At 34.5% G+C, this 17,974-nt stretch overlaps 1 protein-coding gene across 8 annotated transcripts in view; it reads right to left on the reverse strand.

Annotated features, from left to right (window-relative positions):
- Nucleotides 1-8,660: 8,660 nt before the first annotated feature.
- Nucleotides 8,661-17,974, reverse strand: part of Epha5 (EPH receptor A5) — a 339,138-nt gene continuing 329,824 nt past the window's right edge. For all 8 annotated transcript variants that reach the window (XM_060380832.1, XM_060380830.1, XM_060380831.1 and 5 more), the window contains one exon: nucleotides 8,661-13,045. In XM_060380832.1, the coding sequence (XP_060236815.1) occupies nucleotides 12,940-13,045 (106 nt within the window). In that variant the 3' untranslated portion in view covers nucleotides 8,661-12,939. The remainder of the gene's footprint in view (nucleotides 13,046-17,974) is intronic.

Genomic DNA, 17,974 nt, shown 5'->3' on the forward strand with positions numbered 1-17,974 from the left:
AGGTCTTTAACACCAGCACTCAGAGAGTCAGAGGCAGGCAGTGGTTGTGAATTGGAGGCCAGCTTGATCTACAAAGTGAGTCCAGGACAGCCAATGCTATACTGAGAAACTTTGTCTAGAACCCTGTTCTCCCCTCAAAAATATAAAAAAAAAATAATTAAAAAAGAAATGGTGTTCATATGATATGTGCTAATCCCTAGGTTGTAACATTCTTAATAGTATTTAAACCTGAGCTTACTGAGGATATGGCACAAGAGAAGTGTAAAATTACAAAATGTTATTCTAGTTTTTGGTGATGTATTAGTGTCATATGTTATCGAACAGGAATAGGGATTGGTGGAGCATATGAGTATTTAATTTTCTGATTCATAGAGTAGGAACCCATTTTCTGCTTAGATCACAACTATCACATAGGGCCACCTAACTTAATTCCAGCAAATGATGAGCCGTCTTCTACACTACTATTGCCTGCCTCTGACTCCCTGAGTGCTGGTGTGAAAGACCTGTGCCACCACACCTGGCAACATTTTTTTTTTTTATTAATTACAGTTTATTCACTTTTTATCCCAGGTGTAGCCACCGCACCAATCCAACCCTCCCTCTCTCATCTTCTCCCATGTCCCTCCCCAAGCCCACTGATAGAAGTCTTCAACACCCCTATTGTATCGATATCAGCACCTAAGGTTGCATTGAAATGGCTTACAGATATTGTGATTTCATGTTTCCCTAATGAGCAAGGAGCACTGGGACTCTGTCCCGCCAATTACGTAGCTTCTTTTGTTTATTTTAGCCAGCAATAGTCGGTTACAGTACTAAGCAGACTTGAGTACGCTTGGATATATGCTCTGGAAGAGTAAGACATTTCCTCTCAAGACAAGACGCATAGAATCTTGGCTCTGGTTAAAACTTCTACGGGTTAATTCAAGGGCCTGAAAGGAGATTTGGGAACATTAGAGGCAACAACATTCCCAGCTGTGATACTCTGAGAAGATCTATGGGAATAAACACATGGAGGTATTTTTTCTATTTTCCTCTAATGCCAACTACAAGTGATCTCATGCAGAAGAAGACACTTAACAGCCAGGTGCATACAATGAATTACATGGTAAATGTCAAAGTCTTTTTCCAATTCAGAAACAATGAGCATATTCATAAAATAGTGATAATAGTATAGATGAGAGCTATGTAGTTCTCAAAAGCATTTCTTCCCATCAATGCTGAATGAGCTGTTGCATGCAGATAAGGGTCATTAATTACCAGAAATAACTTTTGGATTATAAATTAATTGTATCAAGTTCTTTCTACCGTTTTACATCTTTGTTGCTTATCTGACTTTCGACCCTAGCTATGATGTCTCTTCCAGCATCTTTTTTGCTTGTTTATAGTACACTTGATTTACTAACACAGATTGCCAAATAATAGAACATCATACTGAGGAATCATTTTACAATGGGTAAATTTGGGCTCTATGAAGTCTACTTATTCAACTGTGTTTCCACATCATGTTGAAGTAGTCTACCAAAACTTAACACAGAATGTTCAACTAAAGGCTCATCGGGAATGTTCTATAGACACTGTTGTTCTATAGGGCATAATATTTGAGATGATTCCTGCAATAACTTATTGTGCTTTGTTCATAGTTAAAATACTTGGGTCTTGATGTCAACAGTAGAAAATAATATTTATCATGAGGCTCATTTACTTGTGTTAATTTTCTTTTTGTCTTTCCAAGTTGCATGCTGAAACCCTAGTCCTCAGTATATGAATATAAAAATAATGTCTTTAAAAATGTAAACTTAAAATAAAGTCATTAGAATGATCCCTAATCCAGCAGGACTCTATCCTTATAAGAGATCAGAACACAACACATAGAGTGAATACCACTTGGTGGCCAGGTAGGAAAAATGATCTTCTTCAAGCCATGGACAGAGACTTTTTAAGTCTCTGATAAAGATCTGGAGATATTTATTCTTCAAAATTGTGAGAACATAGACTGATATTTATGCCAATCATTTCTGATATGTAATTGTAAATCGAAAACTAATACAGTGACTTGCTGCCAAATTCTGTTATTTTATTTTCTCTTCTTTCTTTCTTTCTTTCTTTCTTTCTTTCTTTCTTTCTTTCTTTCTTTCTTTCTTTCTTTCTCTCTCTCTTTCTCCTTCCTTCCTTCCTTCCTTCCTTCCTTTTTTGTGATTTGGCTGCTGCAGTAATAAATGTACCAGTTTGCAACAGGAAGAAAATGTTATAATTTGACTATTTAATCAAAAGACAAATTAATTACTTTACTGAAAGGAGTAATTGACTTGGGTTATTATGAGGATTATTAGGATTGCTAATACATAATGGAGGCAAAGAAACCGTGTCTGGAAATTTGGAAATCACTAAAACCAATTTTTTTTTCTGTGCCTATTATATCAATTAAACTGTGAAAAGACAAAACAAGATCTCAGATCAATCAAAAATAGCACCATCCCCCCAAATAACAAGCACACTAGGTTGGCTACAAGCTGAGCTGACCGCTAGGGCATACTAGAGAGGAGGGTGATGGAGATGAACATTCTTACATTATCATGCATCAGCCCTCTTTCCTTCTATCATATCATTTTAGGAACTCTGGTTAGTTGCTTTTTTATTTTTATCAATTACCGTTTATTCACTTTGCATCCCCCTTGTAGCTCCATCCCTCCTTCCCTCCCAATCCCACCCACCCTTCCCCTTCTCACCCTAGTCCACTGATAGGAGAGGTCTTCCTCCCTTTTCTTCTGATCTTAGTCTATCAGGTCTCATCAGGAGTGGCTGCACTGTCTTCCTCTTGGTTAGGTACTTTTAACAGGGGTTAAATATTGGATGCAGCTGTATGATATGTAGGGGTTATTCCTCCTTGCACTGTTCCTGCACAATATAAAGGGCAAGGAAAGACTGGGAAATCATTTTCCCTTTCTATGGCTTCACATCCCCAACTCATAATGGACAGATAACCTCTAGATAGTCTCAGTTTTAATACTGGAAGGTATTGGGTATCTGAGTTAAAAGTGAGGTCTAAAATTTGACTAGTTACTGATTTTATTGGTCAGTTGTCTCAGTGCTGAGGCAGAATTACAGTGTCAAAGGCAACTTAAAGAAGTGAGGCTTTATTTTGGCTGAGTTCAATGATGTGTTAGAAGTCATTATTCCAGTACTCTGAGGCTGCTGCCCATATTGCATCCAAAAATCAGGAGACAGAGTGATGAACTCTAGCATTCAGCCTTCTTACTGCTTTTACTCAGGGTAAGGCCTCAACACATGAAATGATGTCAGCTATAGTTAAAGTCAGTCTTCCCACTTCAATGAACCAAATCTAGATAATCTTTCTCAGGTACACTAGAAACTTGTCTCCTAAGTTATTCTAAATTCTATCAAATTGACAGTGAGTATCAAACATCATTCCAAAGACCCCAAGAACCAGGAGGAAGATTGTGCTGTCATTATGATGCTCTATTTCAAGACATTGTGGGCTATCAGATCCGCTAACAATCCTCCTCAGCTTTGTAACCAAGCGGCTCATAGGGACATGTCTTATGGTTTTATCAGATTTTATTTTGTAAATAATAAAAATGAAATATTTGTTTTAAATAATGTCAAGATAGCAGGCACAGAATATTAATACAAGTGCCTGCAAATAGCAGCACCCTAAGATTTCATACGTCACAAGTATAACTCTCTCTATATTCGAGTGTAGGATTTGTATAAGCGTGAGAAATATAAGAAACAAAAACAAGGACTATTTGTTCTAAGTCTCACTCCTTTGACCAGATTAGTGCTATAAATAAACATGGTGAACAATAAAAGCAGATACATTGATGGCACTGTATATCTGTATGTTTTAAGAGCAGTGAAGATACCAAAGGACAAATAATCTTATTCAGTTTTAAGAGTGTCCACTGTATTAGAACAACTGAGGCTTTGTTTAAAACTTCAGCATTTATACTGAGAAACCAATGAACCCACTCCATCCAGGAGGCCCATTTCCATGAGGCATTCAAGAACTTACTGAAAGACCCTCCTGGACAGGAAACTCCTTGATTGTTACAATATTACCATACTGTCTTTTTCCTCATTTTGCTCCTTTTTTTTTCTTCCCTTATTATTATCATTTTTTTTTTAATCTCCCAGAGAAATCTCCCAGACTGGAAGCTTTTCATCAAGCAATGATTTCAGGAAATGCTAATTAAGATGCACATGGGGAAATGAGTACTGCTTACAGAACTTCTTCCTTTACACACGCCAATCAATCAGTACATGCCAATCATTCATCATTGCTTTAGGAAGAATTCTAAGTAATTATGTGAATTGCTTTGTCATGAATGAAAACCTGAAGTCTTTGATGATACTTTTAGAAAGTTGAAAGAAAATATCTGAACAGGAAAATCTTAGTTCCTCAAAATCAGAGATTTTAATTTTCCTATTTTATGTTTAAAAAATGTTTTAATTAAAAAATTCTTTCTGAGAAACCAGCTATTTGATGTTTAATTTGTCTGCTTATTTAGGTATTTGGGAAGAATATTAAGGACATTTCTTTAAATTATAAATGAATAAAGGCAAAACAAACCAATGTTTAAGATGAAACCTGCAAGGTGGTAAAAGACTTATAGACTTCCAAGCTGAAGGATGTTTTTGATATTTAGATTGATGCCTATGTCTCTTAGAGTCAAAGCTTTGTCAATAAAACTTATGTTAGTTTTTTTCTAAGATATAGATTTTAACTATTTCGTGATATATGCTGGGGTTTGTATGGATATCAATGTTTTATGTCTGAATAATCAATAGAACAGGGTAGTTCAATTATCCTTCACACAAGGTATAATATTAGCATTTTCGTCTTTGTTAAGAAAATTTGAGTATAGAATGAGCTCAGCTACCTTATGTGGATTCACATAATTCACATATTGTACCCTGATCCACAGGGTAATCCTTTTCTTATCACCTTGAAAGTCTCCTTATCTTACATGCCAGAAAGTCTGAAGTCATTCTTCCTTTTCCCTAAGAAAACATCAATTCATCCACATGTCCCATTGTACTACCTCTTTAAGTTTTAAATGTGTTGCTCCTCTCCATTATAGCCCATACTTGTCACCTTTCCTTAATCCACATATTCCTCATCTATCTTATCCTTGTTGGTTTTCATGGCAACTCTATCCTTGTTTCTTCCAAGACATATCCACCAAACCTTCTATTAAGCTTGAAGCTAAGACTTCCCCTGGTAACTATGTTCCTTTGATATCCTCAAGTAAACAGAAAGTAATGACAATATTCAGAAAGATGATTGATCCAAACTACCAGAAGGAAATTTTTTACTACTTTTCCACAGTGGAGATAAAGAGAAATTGTCTGAAATGCAGATCCTTTATATCTTCCTGGTAACATGCCCTGTGATTAGAGGCAATAGGAAACTAAAACAAGCTAGTTCAGGTAGGGTAAAAAGGACCTAGACTTTCAAGTATATGCTCCTCACCACAAATAAATGTTAGCAACAACAAAAATCTATCATCTATCAGTTCACAGAACACCATGTAAAAGCTTGCATTTATTTGTGCCATATTCATTGCTGTAATGTGGTAGAGAATTTGCTCCTTTCATAAATCCAATACCCTTTGAATTCCGTGCTTTGCCACAATTTTTTGTTACATATCAAGGACACAGTATAAAAAAAATCTGCTTTTATCAAACGATACCCCAAAAGGAAGAACAGACATACATAATCAAAACACATATTTGTAAGATTTCTTATCAGAAATTAAATTCCATAATCAAAAATAATGTGGCAAACACTAATATTTAGATATGCTCAGAAAGTAATCAGACCTTGGAGATGTTTAATTAGATAATTTAAAAGAAATTGCAAACCATGCAATGTTCTGGGGTGCAGAGGGCTCTTTGTAAAGGTGGAGTCACAGAAGACATAGCCTACCATTTGCTGAGATGGAGGAAAGATACAGGACCAGACTCAGCTTAAAATACTGGTATCATGTAAGATGATTCATATCAATTTTCTTTTATTTTATTGAAACAGCTTCTCAGGTATACAATACTTAACACTAAAAATCATTTCCTTCAATAACTATTTTGGAGAGTCAACTTTTAGGAGTCACATGGGATTTAGTGTGCATTTTATTACAACAATATTGGTAACTAATATGGTATTTTAAAATTGTGTTTATATAAAACAAAAAGGGGGAACTGTAGAGAGCTGTGGAATGCTATGCCTTAAAGATGGAGCTGGTTTCCGCCTTCCACCTTCCCGATGGTGAGTGCTCTCTGTCATGAACAATTCCACATTTGGCTAAGGCTGAGGATCTGGCTTGCTTCCATGTATGTGGACCTATCTGCATTGCCCCCGTGGCACGCCTGGGTTGGCTACCCAGAGGCTATTTAAGCTGTGGGCTGGCTTTCCCCGGGGTCCGAGGATTGTTCAATGTTCCTGAATAAACTGCACTGAAAAAAAAAATTGTGTTTATAAACCTACTATTTCAGAATTGCATGTAATCCTTAAGCAGTGTTTGCTCTTTGGAAACTTAGAATCTATTGGGAATTTTAAATTGAATATATTCTATGATATATTCATGTGTGTATAATCCCTATTGTGTCTGAAAATGCAAAAGACATTCACAAAAGTCAGAAAAAATCCCATCATGGAGAAGGCAAAGTCGACCTAAAGTTGCATCCAGAACTGAGAAGCTTTTTACTATGATAGCTTCTGGGAGAGAGAAAATACATTTTCTTCACAACCACATCCCCAGGGAGGCCTCATGTTCAGGAAGAGTTAGAATACTCAAAATAGATTCCAAAATTTGTATTTGTTTGTTTTTTGGAGGGGTTTTCTTATGTGTGTATGTACTCTCTCTCTCTGTCTGTTTGTCTGTGTGTGTTTGTGTTGTCTTAAGAGATAAATAGTATAAGTTTGGTGTTGGTATAATGTTCTTGTGGAATGTATAAAATTTATCCTTGTTCATTCAAATGCTGATTTCTCTACCCCACTATCTGGTTTCAATGCAGACATTGCATTGTGATGTTTATTCTAAGCATCGCCTGTCTCAAGTTGTATAAATATGCCACCATTTGTTCTTTGTATTGTCAATAAAACAACCAGCCAATGCTGAGCAATGGAGAGAATAGGATGGGACATCCTGGTGTAGAGCAGGAGGGGAAGGAAGTGAGTGGGGCGAGTTGGAGAGGAGAGATGGGCAAGAGAGGACTTGGAACCTTGAGGAGAGTTGAACCAGACCTAAGTTATGACTAAAAGCAAGTATAATGTGGGAAATCTGAATGGGAGGAAACTATGTGGGCTTGGAGGTTTAAGATGGAGTAACTATTGCCCCGCATTGTTCTCTAGGTTAATTAAATAAATCCTAGTCTCTGTGTGGTGATTTGGGTATACAGCTGGTTTAGGAATAACCACTGTTCAACTAAAAAAATAAATCAATATTAAATATTAATAATCAATAACAGTTTGGAAAGTTAGGAAGGGAGAAAAATCCTGCCTGATGAGTTGAGGGAGGGGAAGGAGTGTGAGAAAAATATTTTGTATAAAAAATTAAAAAAAATATATATATAAATTAAAAAAACGGAAAATTAAAAAAAAAACAGAGTATACTCATTATATTTTAAATAAAGTTGCATTTTAGTTTTATGTGCCTTGGGTAATTTGCATGTATATATGTGTACCATGTGTGTGTGTTTGAGTGTGTGTGTGTGTGCATGCATGCCTGGTGTCTGCAGTGTACAAAGGAAGCCCTGGATATAACTTAGGTTATGAGTTATATGTGAGTTAAGATGCATATCTTAAAGGTTAGCATGAACATTTCCAATGAAGAATATGTTTTCATTAAATACTTGCTACCTAATTACTCTGATTTTTGGGGGGAGTGAACTTAAGATTGAAAAATTGTTTTAAATAGTATCTTTAATTCTGTATCATAGTAAGAACAGGGTAATTCTAAATGACAAAGAGTTCTGAGAAATATGAGAATAAATGTTGAAACAGTAAACAAAATCCTAATTATAGTGAGTCTTAAACATCAGCACTACTTATGATTATTCTATAACCATAGTGTATCGTTTTCTATGTTGTAAATGCAACAACTACAAACATGATTCAATCCCTAGAATAGAGATGTTTCTTTCCATTTTTAAAAGATCACTATGATATAATACTTACAAATAATAAGGAGCCTTGCTTTTTTAATCCCCTTCTTGTTGCAATGATCTCTTCTTGAACTATGATAGCAGAGCAGATGGCAGAGCCTAGTGATGAGATAGTGTCCGGGTAATGTCAGTCACAAAAATGTCTCCTTGGGAGGGTGTACAAATAGCACATAATTTCTCCTTTCTATTTGTTTCTTTGTTGTGGTTTGTGTTTGATTATAAATTGTTTTCAAGTGTATGTTGTATTGCATCATTACCATGAAGGCATGTTCTCTGTTTGCCAAAATTCTTTGAATGCATAGTCAGGAATACGCCTTTGTGAAATACGCATATGATCATCTTTACAACTTATATATCTTTACATCTTTATGACTTAATCATTTTTATAATGTAGAAAGTAAAATGTTTTCTCAGAACAAAAATCCTTATGGAAAGTGCTAAAATTTTAAAATCGTGTGAGAGATCAAGTAGGACAATTTGATTTTACTATATTCAAAAGTTTTTTTATTTTCTAAAAAAATATAAAATGTAATATCTTACACTACAAAAGCATGTACACAAACTGCAAACACGCAGATATGCAGATGGGAGCCAATATAAAGAGATGTTCATTCTTCCTTGAATTCACTCTCAGGCAGGGCTACAAGATATCCTGATGCCTATCAAAGAATCAGTTTGGCTGCACAAATGTCTCAGTCCTGCCTGAACCTGAATGGATTTGATAAACATATTAACAAAGGACAGAGTCTGACTTTAGTTTCAGACAATTACAGATTCAGTATACATATACATTCTTTTAAATAATCAATTGCAAAACTACAGTAGTCTAAATATTCACAAATAGTTGACCACTCAAACTTTAATGAATATAGCACCCAACTTTCAAAGATAGGACATATTTTTGCCAACTCCATTTTTTTCCATTCACATTGAAAAAAAGAATTTGAATCCAGTTATTATAAATAGACATTTTAAAAAGAAATAGCAGCTTCTTCTATGCGACAATTACGTGGTCATTCTGAATAAGAACATTCAATCATTGATGTGTGAAAAGACTCATAAATTAACAAGAAATGAGTAGAAAGTTTTATCTATTTTTCCTGATACATTACTATGTAATTAACTGCATAATGGAGAAAAAAATATTCAATGTAACCAGCTGTGCTACAGCACTGAAAAAAAAATCATGACTTATTCAACTATAAAATTTCAAACAAAGCTACCATTTGATTCTGTTCATTCATTCCTTAGTATCATCACCATCACATTGTCCTACTTCTTATGTACATTGAGGTTAAACATCTGGCAATTTTAAACAAAGACAATTTATTATCACATTTTAATTTTCTCTCCTAATTTTTAGAAAGAACAAAATAAGAGATATTTTCTACTATACGCAACATCAAATACCTCTAAGTCTAACGCCCAGCATTCTTTGCCACTTACTGTACCAACCATTACAGCCAAAACACCTTCCAAAGGTAAATATTTCTTATTGTGCTTCTGAAAACCCACTTCAATGGGTGAACAAATATCTTCTTTACTGCCTTTCACTTCCACGTAGAATTCAACTAGCAGACATGCAAATGCGTAAGTGCTCAACTCATAGTGACAGATCCTCTTTAAGGTGAGAGGTGAAGTTATCTCTTTTATTACATAGTGGATAAGACTGTTTTATAAACAGAGCTAAGGTCAGCTTGCATTACTTGTGACAATTCCAAAATGAATAATACTAGACACATTTAAGTTTCAATAAAATATTTCTATGTAAATTGTACAATGAATCTATTACTTTAAAACACTGGCTTGGTAATAAAATACAGAAATTAAAACACATACACATCACAATATTTTAAATGGTGAAAATCAGTATGTTTACATTACACATATAATTAATACATTTCAAAGAGAGTAATTTTTTTTACAGAGCTCATGCTAATGAATGGCATGACTAGGTGTACAATATGATTGATAACCATGGTAACTGAATGACTTCAAGTAGAACCAGTCAGTTCGGAACAATTCCTTGTTGTACCTTGTTACAATACAGTTATGTATCATTTTACAAATCAGTTGCATATGTGAAGACTATAGAAGATGATTTATTTTTGGGAGTCAGTGGGTAAGGAAACGAACACACAGGAGAAGAATTCACACCATCAGGATTTAGCAAGTCCTGTGCTGAGTGGTAGGCTCACTACATTTCACGAGAGCAGGCTTCTCTCCCTGATCCATTTCTCACATTTATAGATGAGATTGGCACTTTTCAATTGGTGACATATCCAAAGCTGAACAAATATTTTAGAAAGGCAACCTTTTCTCATTGGTGGGGAGGGCAGAGCACATATAATTTAAAAGTCTATCTCTTCTAATATCATATTGATATTCTTTAGAAACTCTCAATCAAATTGAGATATGGATGAAAGCAATGTGGCTGTTAAGCTTTCCTTCTGAATTACCTTCCAAATGTGACATTTGAATTGAAAATGGAACATAAATTTGATTAAAATTAATCTATATTCTTTTGAGATAAAGTCGAGATCACTCCAACAGCCAGTCACTTGTGCATATGTCACCTACCAATAATCTATGATCATACAAATTTGGAAACAATTTAGAATGTATTTTTATTTCCGTCCATAGAGTTATGGCTTGTACAAGTTCCAAACTGCATTTTTTGTTGTTGTTTGTTTGGTTTGACATTCCCAGTTCTACTTTATCACATAGATTCAAATAGGCTTGTTGGTTTAAATGTAGAAATGCATCTCTCATAATGGTTATATTTATCTATGATTTTTATCAAGACAATGTAAGATTACTTCTCTTAATATTTTCTTAAAATTTCACTAAACTAGTAGAGATGTATTGAGTATAGAGTGTGGGCCCACAGTATCTTTTAAAGGGACTCATCAATTTTTAATATATATAAAAAAATTTAGATGCTTCACACCCTTTGTTGTAGTTTTGATCTTTCCTTATTCTTCAGCAAACAACTATTTCATCCTTTAAAGGGGGATGAGACAGAAAGGAAGAAGAAAGAAAGAAAGAAAGAAAGAAAGAAAGAAAGAAAGAAAGAAAGAAAGAAAGAAAAAGAAAGAAAGAAATTTCACTATTGTGTTTTTTTACACAGGTTAATATCGAAGGTTAAAACATAGGCTGAAAAGAGAGAAGAGAACTCACAGACAAGCTGATATCTCCCTGCAGATCTCACTCCACTCACAAGCTTTGGCTAGTGCAATAGTGAAAGGCCTCATCTAAGTTCTCTGCTCCTCGAATATCTTATATCATTCTCCTGATTTTATACCATGTAATGACATAAAATATTGTCCACCTGTCTGTTATGCTCACTTTCCTGATCATTTCAATAAACTTCACGAACTTTATCATGAATCTCATCCCCTTGCTGATGCAGTATATAAAATATACTTAAGGACTACATTATACTTCTGAACAAGTTTAATGTTTAAATAGTTTATATTGGTTCTTCCAATTATAGTCACCATTGTAGAATGGAGGACAAAATGCAACTACAAAGTTCACAAATAGTTATTAATGAATAGTAAAAAAATCATTTTTCACTGCTTTCTTTGGGAATGATTACAGTGGCTGAGAACTCGGGGGATGCTGAGTGCGCTCCACCTGGATTGAATGTTAACAGAAGCCAGCACAGTCAAATATCTCTACCTCCCACACAGGTGTACCCTTCACGTCAACTTTGCTTGAGAAGATATTTTCGGGAACCTAGAAAGTTGGAATTTCAGAGGAGGGTAGAACTTCTTTGTCACAGGTACAAAGTGATTGTTAAATTCCAAAGGGAATATAATGTAGAGGCATTAGCTGTTTACAAAATGAAAACCTAATTAGTTGCTTTCAAAATGAGAGAAAAAGATATCAACTTGGGTTGGAATTTGGTCTACCATTTCCTATTTCTCTTATTCATATTATAGTCTAGAACATTCTTTCTATATGCTGCGAAAATTGAAACGCTATCAAAGAGGCAAGCAGAACAATATCTTATACATATTCACACACACACACACATACAAACACACGCACACTTCCAATGTAAGTCAATTCCCAGGCATATTGAAAACTCTACAGTATATACACATTTATTACCTAACACTCTCTAGAAGAGCAACTAAAAGTAAATGATGTAACACAGAAAAATAAATATACACCCTGCATTGAACTTTTTCTTGACCAAGCAACATGTTTATAAACTATTTTCTATAACTTAACAACATGTAATTGCATTTTAAATTACAAACTGCATCTAAGGAATACTCTAATCATATTGCTCTTCAATACACTTCTGTAGACAATTAAGACTTGAAGTAAACGTCAGTAAAATGCAGCTTTTCTTAGCCCACACATGGCTTTAAAACTTTTCCTTTCAAGTAAATCCCTGGAAGTTTTGAAAGGGGCTGCCTTAACAGTCTATAAAGGTGCTGTACCTTGATATATTCCATGTACAAGATTCTGTACAAGTTATGGAGGAGGTTTTAGTTACTATTTTATTATAGGATGTTTTCGCTCTTTGAAGATTACATTTACTTCATGAAAAATGAAGACATTAGGAAGAAGATGCAGAGGTTTTAGTAAGATGTTGATTATCTATTCAATGGTTGAGACAAATGCCACCAAAGGCGTAGAAATTATGCTTTTCCCTTTTCCCTATGTTTGTTAAAATAATTCTCAGGGCTGTTTACAAAGTGCAGAGTTGTTCCCTGGAGGAAGTGACACATGCAGAGGTTACACTGGCACCATTCCATTGACCAGCTGCACCTTCAGCTCTTGAAGGCTGCTCATGATCTTCTTCTGGTGACCAACCAGAGTCACTCCCAGGCGCTTCAAATCCCTGCATGAAGAAAGCACACATTGGATGTATGTATTGACTCAGTTTGTAGCACACCTCAAAATTTCACGCTGGCAAAGGGAAAATGTTTTGCAGGAATTAGCCATAAGATAGTGTCGATTTTAGATATTTACAGTCCAGTTTTCAAAGGTGTGTTCTAAAATTGTTCCTTGAGAAAACGTATTTGCTCTCAAAGAAAAGGTACACATTCATTCCTATGGATGACAATATCTTTTAAAATGGTACATAGTGGTGAAAATGAATGTTTATGTCTTATTAATAAATATCAAGCTTAACGAGTACAATTTCATTGAACAGTATTAAAATGTGATCCTAAAACAACACCTAACATTTTTCTTTTTGCTAAAACAATATAAAATGTACTTTAAGATTTTGCACCTTGCCAACTAAAGATTGAACTCTTCAAGAGACTCATTCATTCCATGCAGCGATTATACACCCTTAGGCAATGGTTATCACAACAGTGCTCTGTAACAGTGTTTTGTGTTATTTTTTTAGCTTAGATTCAAAATGGCAGTTTTATTTATGTATTTATTCATTTATTTATATCAAATATTACTATATTCTTAACCCTCTAAACTAATCTGGCTATCTCTGAGCTTACATCCCAGAGATACTTGCAGTTTAATTTCTCTGCCCTTCCCTCTTCCTTGATATCTCCTGGACCTCTCCAGTGGCTTAATCCCCTAATTCCTCCTCTAACCCTTCCTCCCTTGGCCGGCAGAAAGTCCAGCCCTGTTCTCTCCCTTGTTCAGGTGACTGGCTGTAAGCTGAGTTATTGACATTAAGACAGGAGATTCTCAGAACAAGAATTTCGACCACATATGTGGGGACAGAAATCAGCACTTGAATTACACAATAACCTTATTCTTATACTTTCCTGGGGATGTGCCAAGGTACACATATGTGTGAGGCATTACATGTGAATATTTGACCTGTGAAGGAAGCTCTTAAGTAGTTGATGGGTTTAAAGTATGGACTCTCATAGTGTGCATATATCCACTCACTGAATTTCCACATCTCAAGTAGAAGTGAACATCTGCCCGTTTTTCAGAGTTCTAGGAACTGTGTTGGAATGACCCGGCTGTTAAGGAGGAAAGACAGCAAAATGCTATTTCTTCTTAAAATGAGTCAATTTGGCACCATGCAGATTTTAGGAGATATACATATATATATATATATCCTATATATTGAAAAAAAAAAAAAAAAAGGTGGGTCCAAATGCTGCCAACTGTTTCTTGAGGTATGTATGCTACCACCTCTGGCTGATAACCACTGTTCTGAGATTGACACCTAGTTCAGTTAAATGTACTGCAGGCTAGGTTAATATGACAGTGACTCCATGTGAACCATTTTCAAAATGTAGTCCAAAGACCCTCTCAAGTAAGGTAAGGACCAAGAACATAGGTTGTCTATGACCTCTACACCACTTTTGCAACTTCACACACACTCTTTACATACATGCATGAGCACAGAGATTTAAAAATCAAACAAAAAAAAAAAAAAACATAAAAAAGGAAGTAGAAAGGTTTCACTCATTCCTTTCCAAGACATTTACGTTATTAATTTTCTTATAGTCAAAATATATTAACACTTAGACACATTCTCTCTGCCTCACTGTTTTCTCTTCTTATTTAATTTGGGTTGTGTTTCTTCATCCATTTGTTTTGTTTCTGAAACAGCATCTCACCCTGTGGCCTATAAACTCACAATTGATGGATTTTAATCATTTGGAACTCATTTCCAAGAATGGCACTCTTGAAATACATGGAAAAATGTTCGTATGTCTAAATTTACAATGTCTTGTATAGATTTAAAAGTACAATGGGTTTTAAATGAGATTTTATAGACTATAAGGGTAAATAATGCTCAAAATGGTGTTTGGACAAATACAAACAATCTATATATTTAGCAAATTATATCAACTAATTCTTGGAAAAATTAACACTTACAATTCAAAATTCCAAATGACAAATATTTTAGCATAATAGATTTAAGAAATCACTTTGCTAAAGACATTAATCTAATAATGGAGTGTTTCACATTCAGTATCTTAATTTTAATTTTCTTAGACATCAAAATCATTAAAGACAATGACAATGATATCATGATAGGTAAAAATGTAATACTTTCCAGAAACACAAAGGTGTCACTTAGCAAGAAGACTGAAATGTGTTGGCTCCTTGTCAACCTTGGAAATAATAGTCTACTAAAATACTTTCATATTTCTCATCTCCTTTATGCTTTCTGGGTTTCTTGCCAGAGTTTTACCAAATGAGAGACAAACAAAATGCAACTTGTCCCTCTGATGATAGTGTTACATTTCTTTCTCACAATAAGAATATTAAACATTAATTACAAGTTCTCAGTGCACAGTATCAGGACAAAAAAATGGCTGATGTGTTTTGCAAGAGAATCGTCAGCAAAACATAGATTCAAATTCAATAAAAATCCACTTGGAAATAAAGTCATTATAGGTACCACAGTAGTAGATAATTGAAAATTAAAGTACAGATAAAAAGATGTTAGTTGAATTTAGTTGTATTTCTTTAGTGTGAAGTTGGCATTCTCAGGCTTGCCCACTGGCTACATGATTCTATGACTTTAGTAGGGCTATTCTGTGTGTTGCAGGTGATTTAACGGCTGTCTTGGCTTCTGCTGAACGGATACTAGACCTTAAAGGACCAGACATTAGGAAGGGAGAAAGTTCTTCAGACACTGATAAAAAATACTAGAAAAATCTTTAACTGCAATACAGAATTCATTTATTATTATTATTATTATTTTTTACTTTATGGAAAATGAGACAGCGATTTCGAGAATGTAAATCACTTGGCTAGAGAGCACATGAGTAAGCAAATGAGGGAGAACTCAAACCATATACCCGTGAAATCCACATCGTAATTACTCATTACCTTGGCGTATGATTTTTGAAAAACCATTATTAAATGCAAAAATTGGGGTTTTTTAATAAAAAAGAAAACTCTGTAAATATAATCAAATATGGAAAATTCCCCCAAGATTGAATATGTTTTGTTGTTGCTTTGGCTGTAGTTTCAAAATGAATCTATATTTTAGCATAGCTTCCATTGTTGGGCAACTTTAGTTTTTCCATATGGTTTTTTGTTTGTTTGTTTGTTTGTTTTTGGAAAATTGTGTAATGTGAATATTTACAGGTGTTTACAAACAAAGTATAGAACATAGCCAGGAGAATTTGAGCTAGGAAATAATAAGTTTCTAGCAAAAGCATTAAATGAACTAGAAATTATATTTTAAAGTGAATATTTGTCATCTGCATAGAAAACCCCTAAGTGATACTTCTGATTCTCTTAGGTATTTTTTTTTTAAATTTAAGTAACATACGTGTTTAAGTTACATAATTCATAATTACTCAGGTTGTCAGTTGAAATAAATTTTAAAAATAACTGTTATGTTTATTCTTTATTGAAATAAAACCCAGAGTATATTGATTTTATAACTCAAATGAAAGGGACTTTTCACATACAACATCTTTAATTTGAAGGCTATGTCTGTGTTTAGAGTCTGACTCTTTGCTCGCCATGGGGAAGTATGGATCATGAACACTTGGCCATGAGGAATAGCTGTTAAGATTAGAAGCAGCCCAGGCAGGAACGACTGAGGCAAGTAACATAGGGTATGTAGCAGGGAAATAGGGAAATAACTTAGAGGGTTGACATCTGCCTGGTTACTGTGCTTTAAAGCTTTTATAAATCCAAGAGATCTCTGTCACAAGTATTTGGGAATTAACCAGGTAGAGAAGCCTTCAAGTCAAAAAGCATAAGTATACAATATCAATATTGCATACAATATTGCCTAGAAAAGTCCACGTAAACAGATTTTAACTAAAAGTTGCCCCAATCTTCCTATTTAAAAACACATAAAATAGCTTGTCCACATTAGTTTATTACCCAATGTAATTTGTACACTCATGCATATGACCTCAATACTGAAATTCTGTTTCACTTTCCTTTGCTATCTTTCTCTTTCCCACTTCCTTTCATTCATTACTTTATAAGAGGAAAAATGAAATTAAAATGTGGAATTTTACACTTTAACTTTTTTAAAATAAATAATGTACATCCTTTATAGAGTTCTATGGTATTTTTGGAATGAAACATTTTCTGATTGTGAAGAAAACATTATTTTTCTTATTTCACTGTGCATCTAAGACATGCCATGTCTTGATAGTTTTGATGTATCCCCTTACTACATAGTACACAAATTGCACTGTGACCACTTGTAATCTGTATAATACTTAGGACTGATTCAGTGCTCTTAAACACAGACTTACATGGCTAAGCATGACGAGAAAGGGATGTAGAAGACTCCGCACTATGTTGACAAGACGTGATGCTTCAGATCTGCGAATGTAATGTGATGCCACTGCTAGGATTACCTTTCCAAACATTATTTTGTGATATTAAGTAATGAAAAATACTTAACGTATTGTGATGATGAAGTAGAAGAACAAATTAAAGAATGAATAAAAAGTGTCTGATACTTAATTACTCTTAATTACTCAGAACACAATACTTATGTGTGTTGTGTGTGTGTATGTGTGTGTGTGTGAGAGAGAGACAGATGGACAGACAGACAGAGAGACAGGGAGAGACAGAGACAGTGACAGAGACACAGACAGACTCACACAGAGACACACAAAGAGAGATATTGCTTATTCTTTGCTGTGCTTTATATACCTTTTAGTCCTATCAGTAAAATTAAATTCCATCACCACTACCTGGAGAAGAGAAGAGAAAGGACATGAAGGACTAAAAATTCTTCACTCAATTTCATAAAATTTTGCTTGTATCAATTTTATTATGGAGTCGTGTGGTGCCATTTTTTTTTTCCTGGCTTATTTTAAATTCTGAATGAACACATATTTGGTTT

This window comes from Meriones unguiculatus, chromosome 3 (assembly GCF_030254825.1).
Source record: "Meriones unguiculatus strain TT.TT164.6M chromosome 3, Bangor_MerUng_6.1, whole genome shotgun sequence".
Lineage (NCBI taxonomy): Eukaryota > Metazoa > Chordata > Mammalia > Rodentia > Muridae > Meriones > Meriones unguiculatus.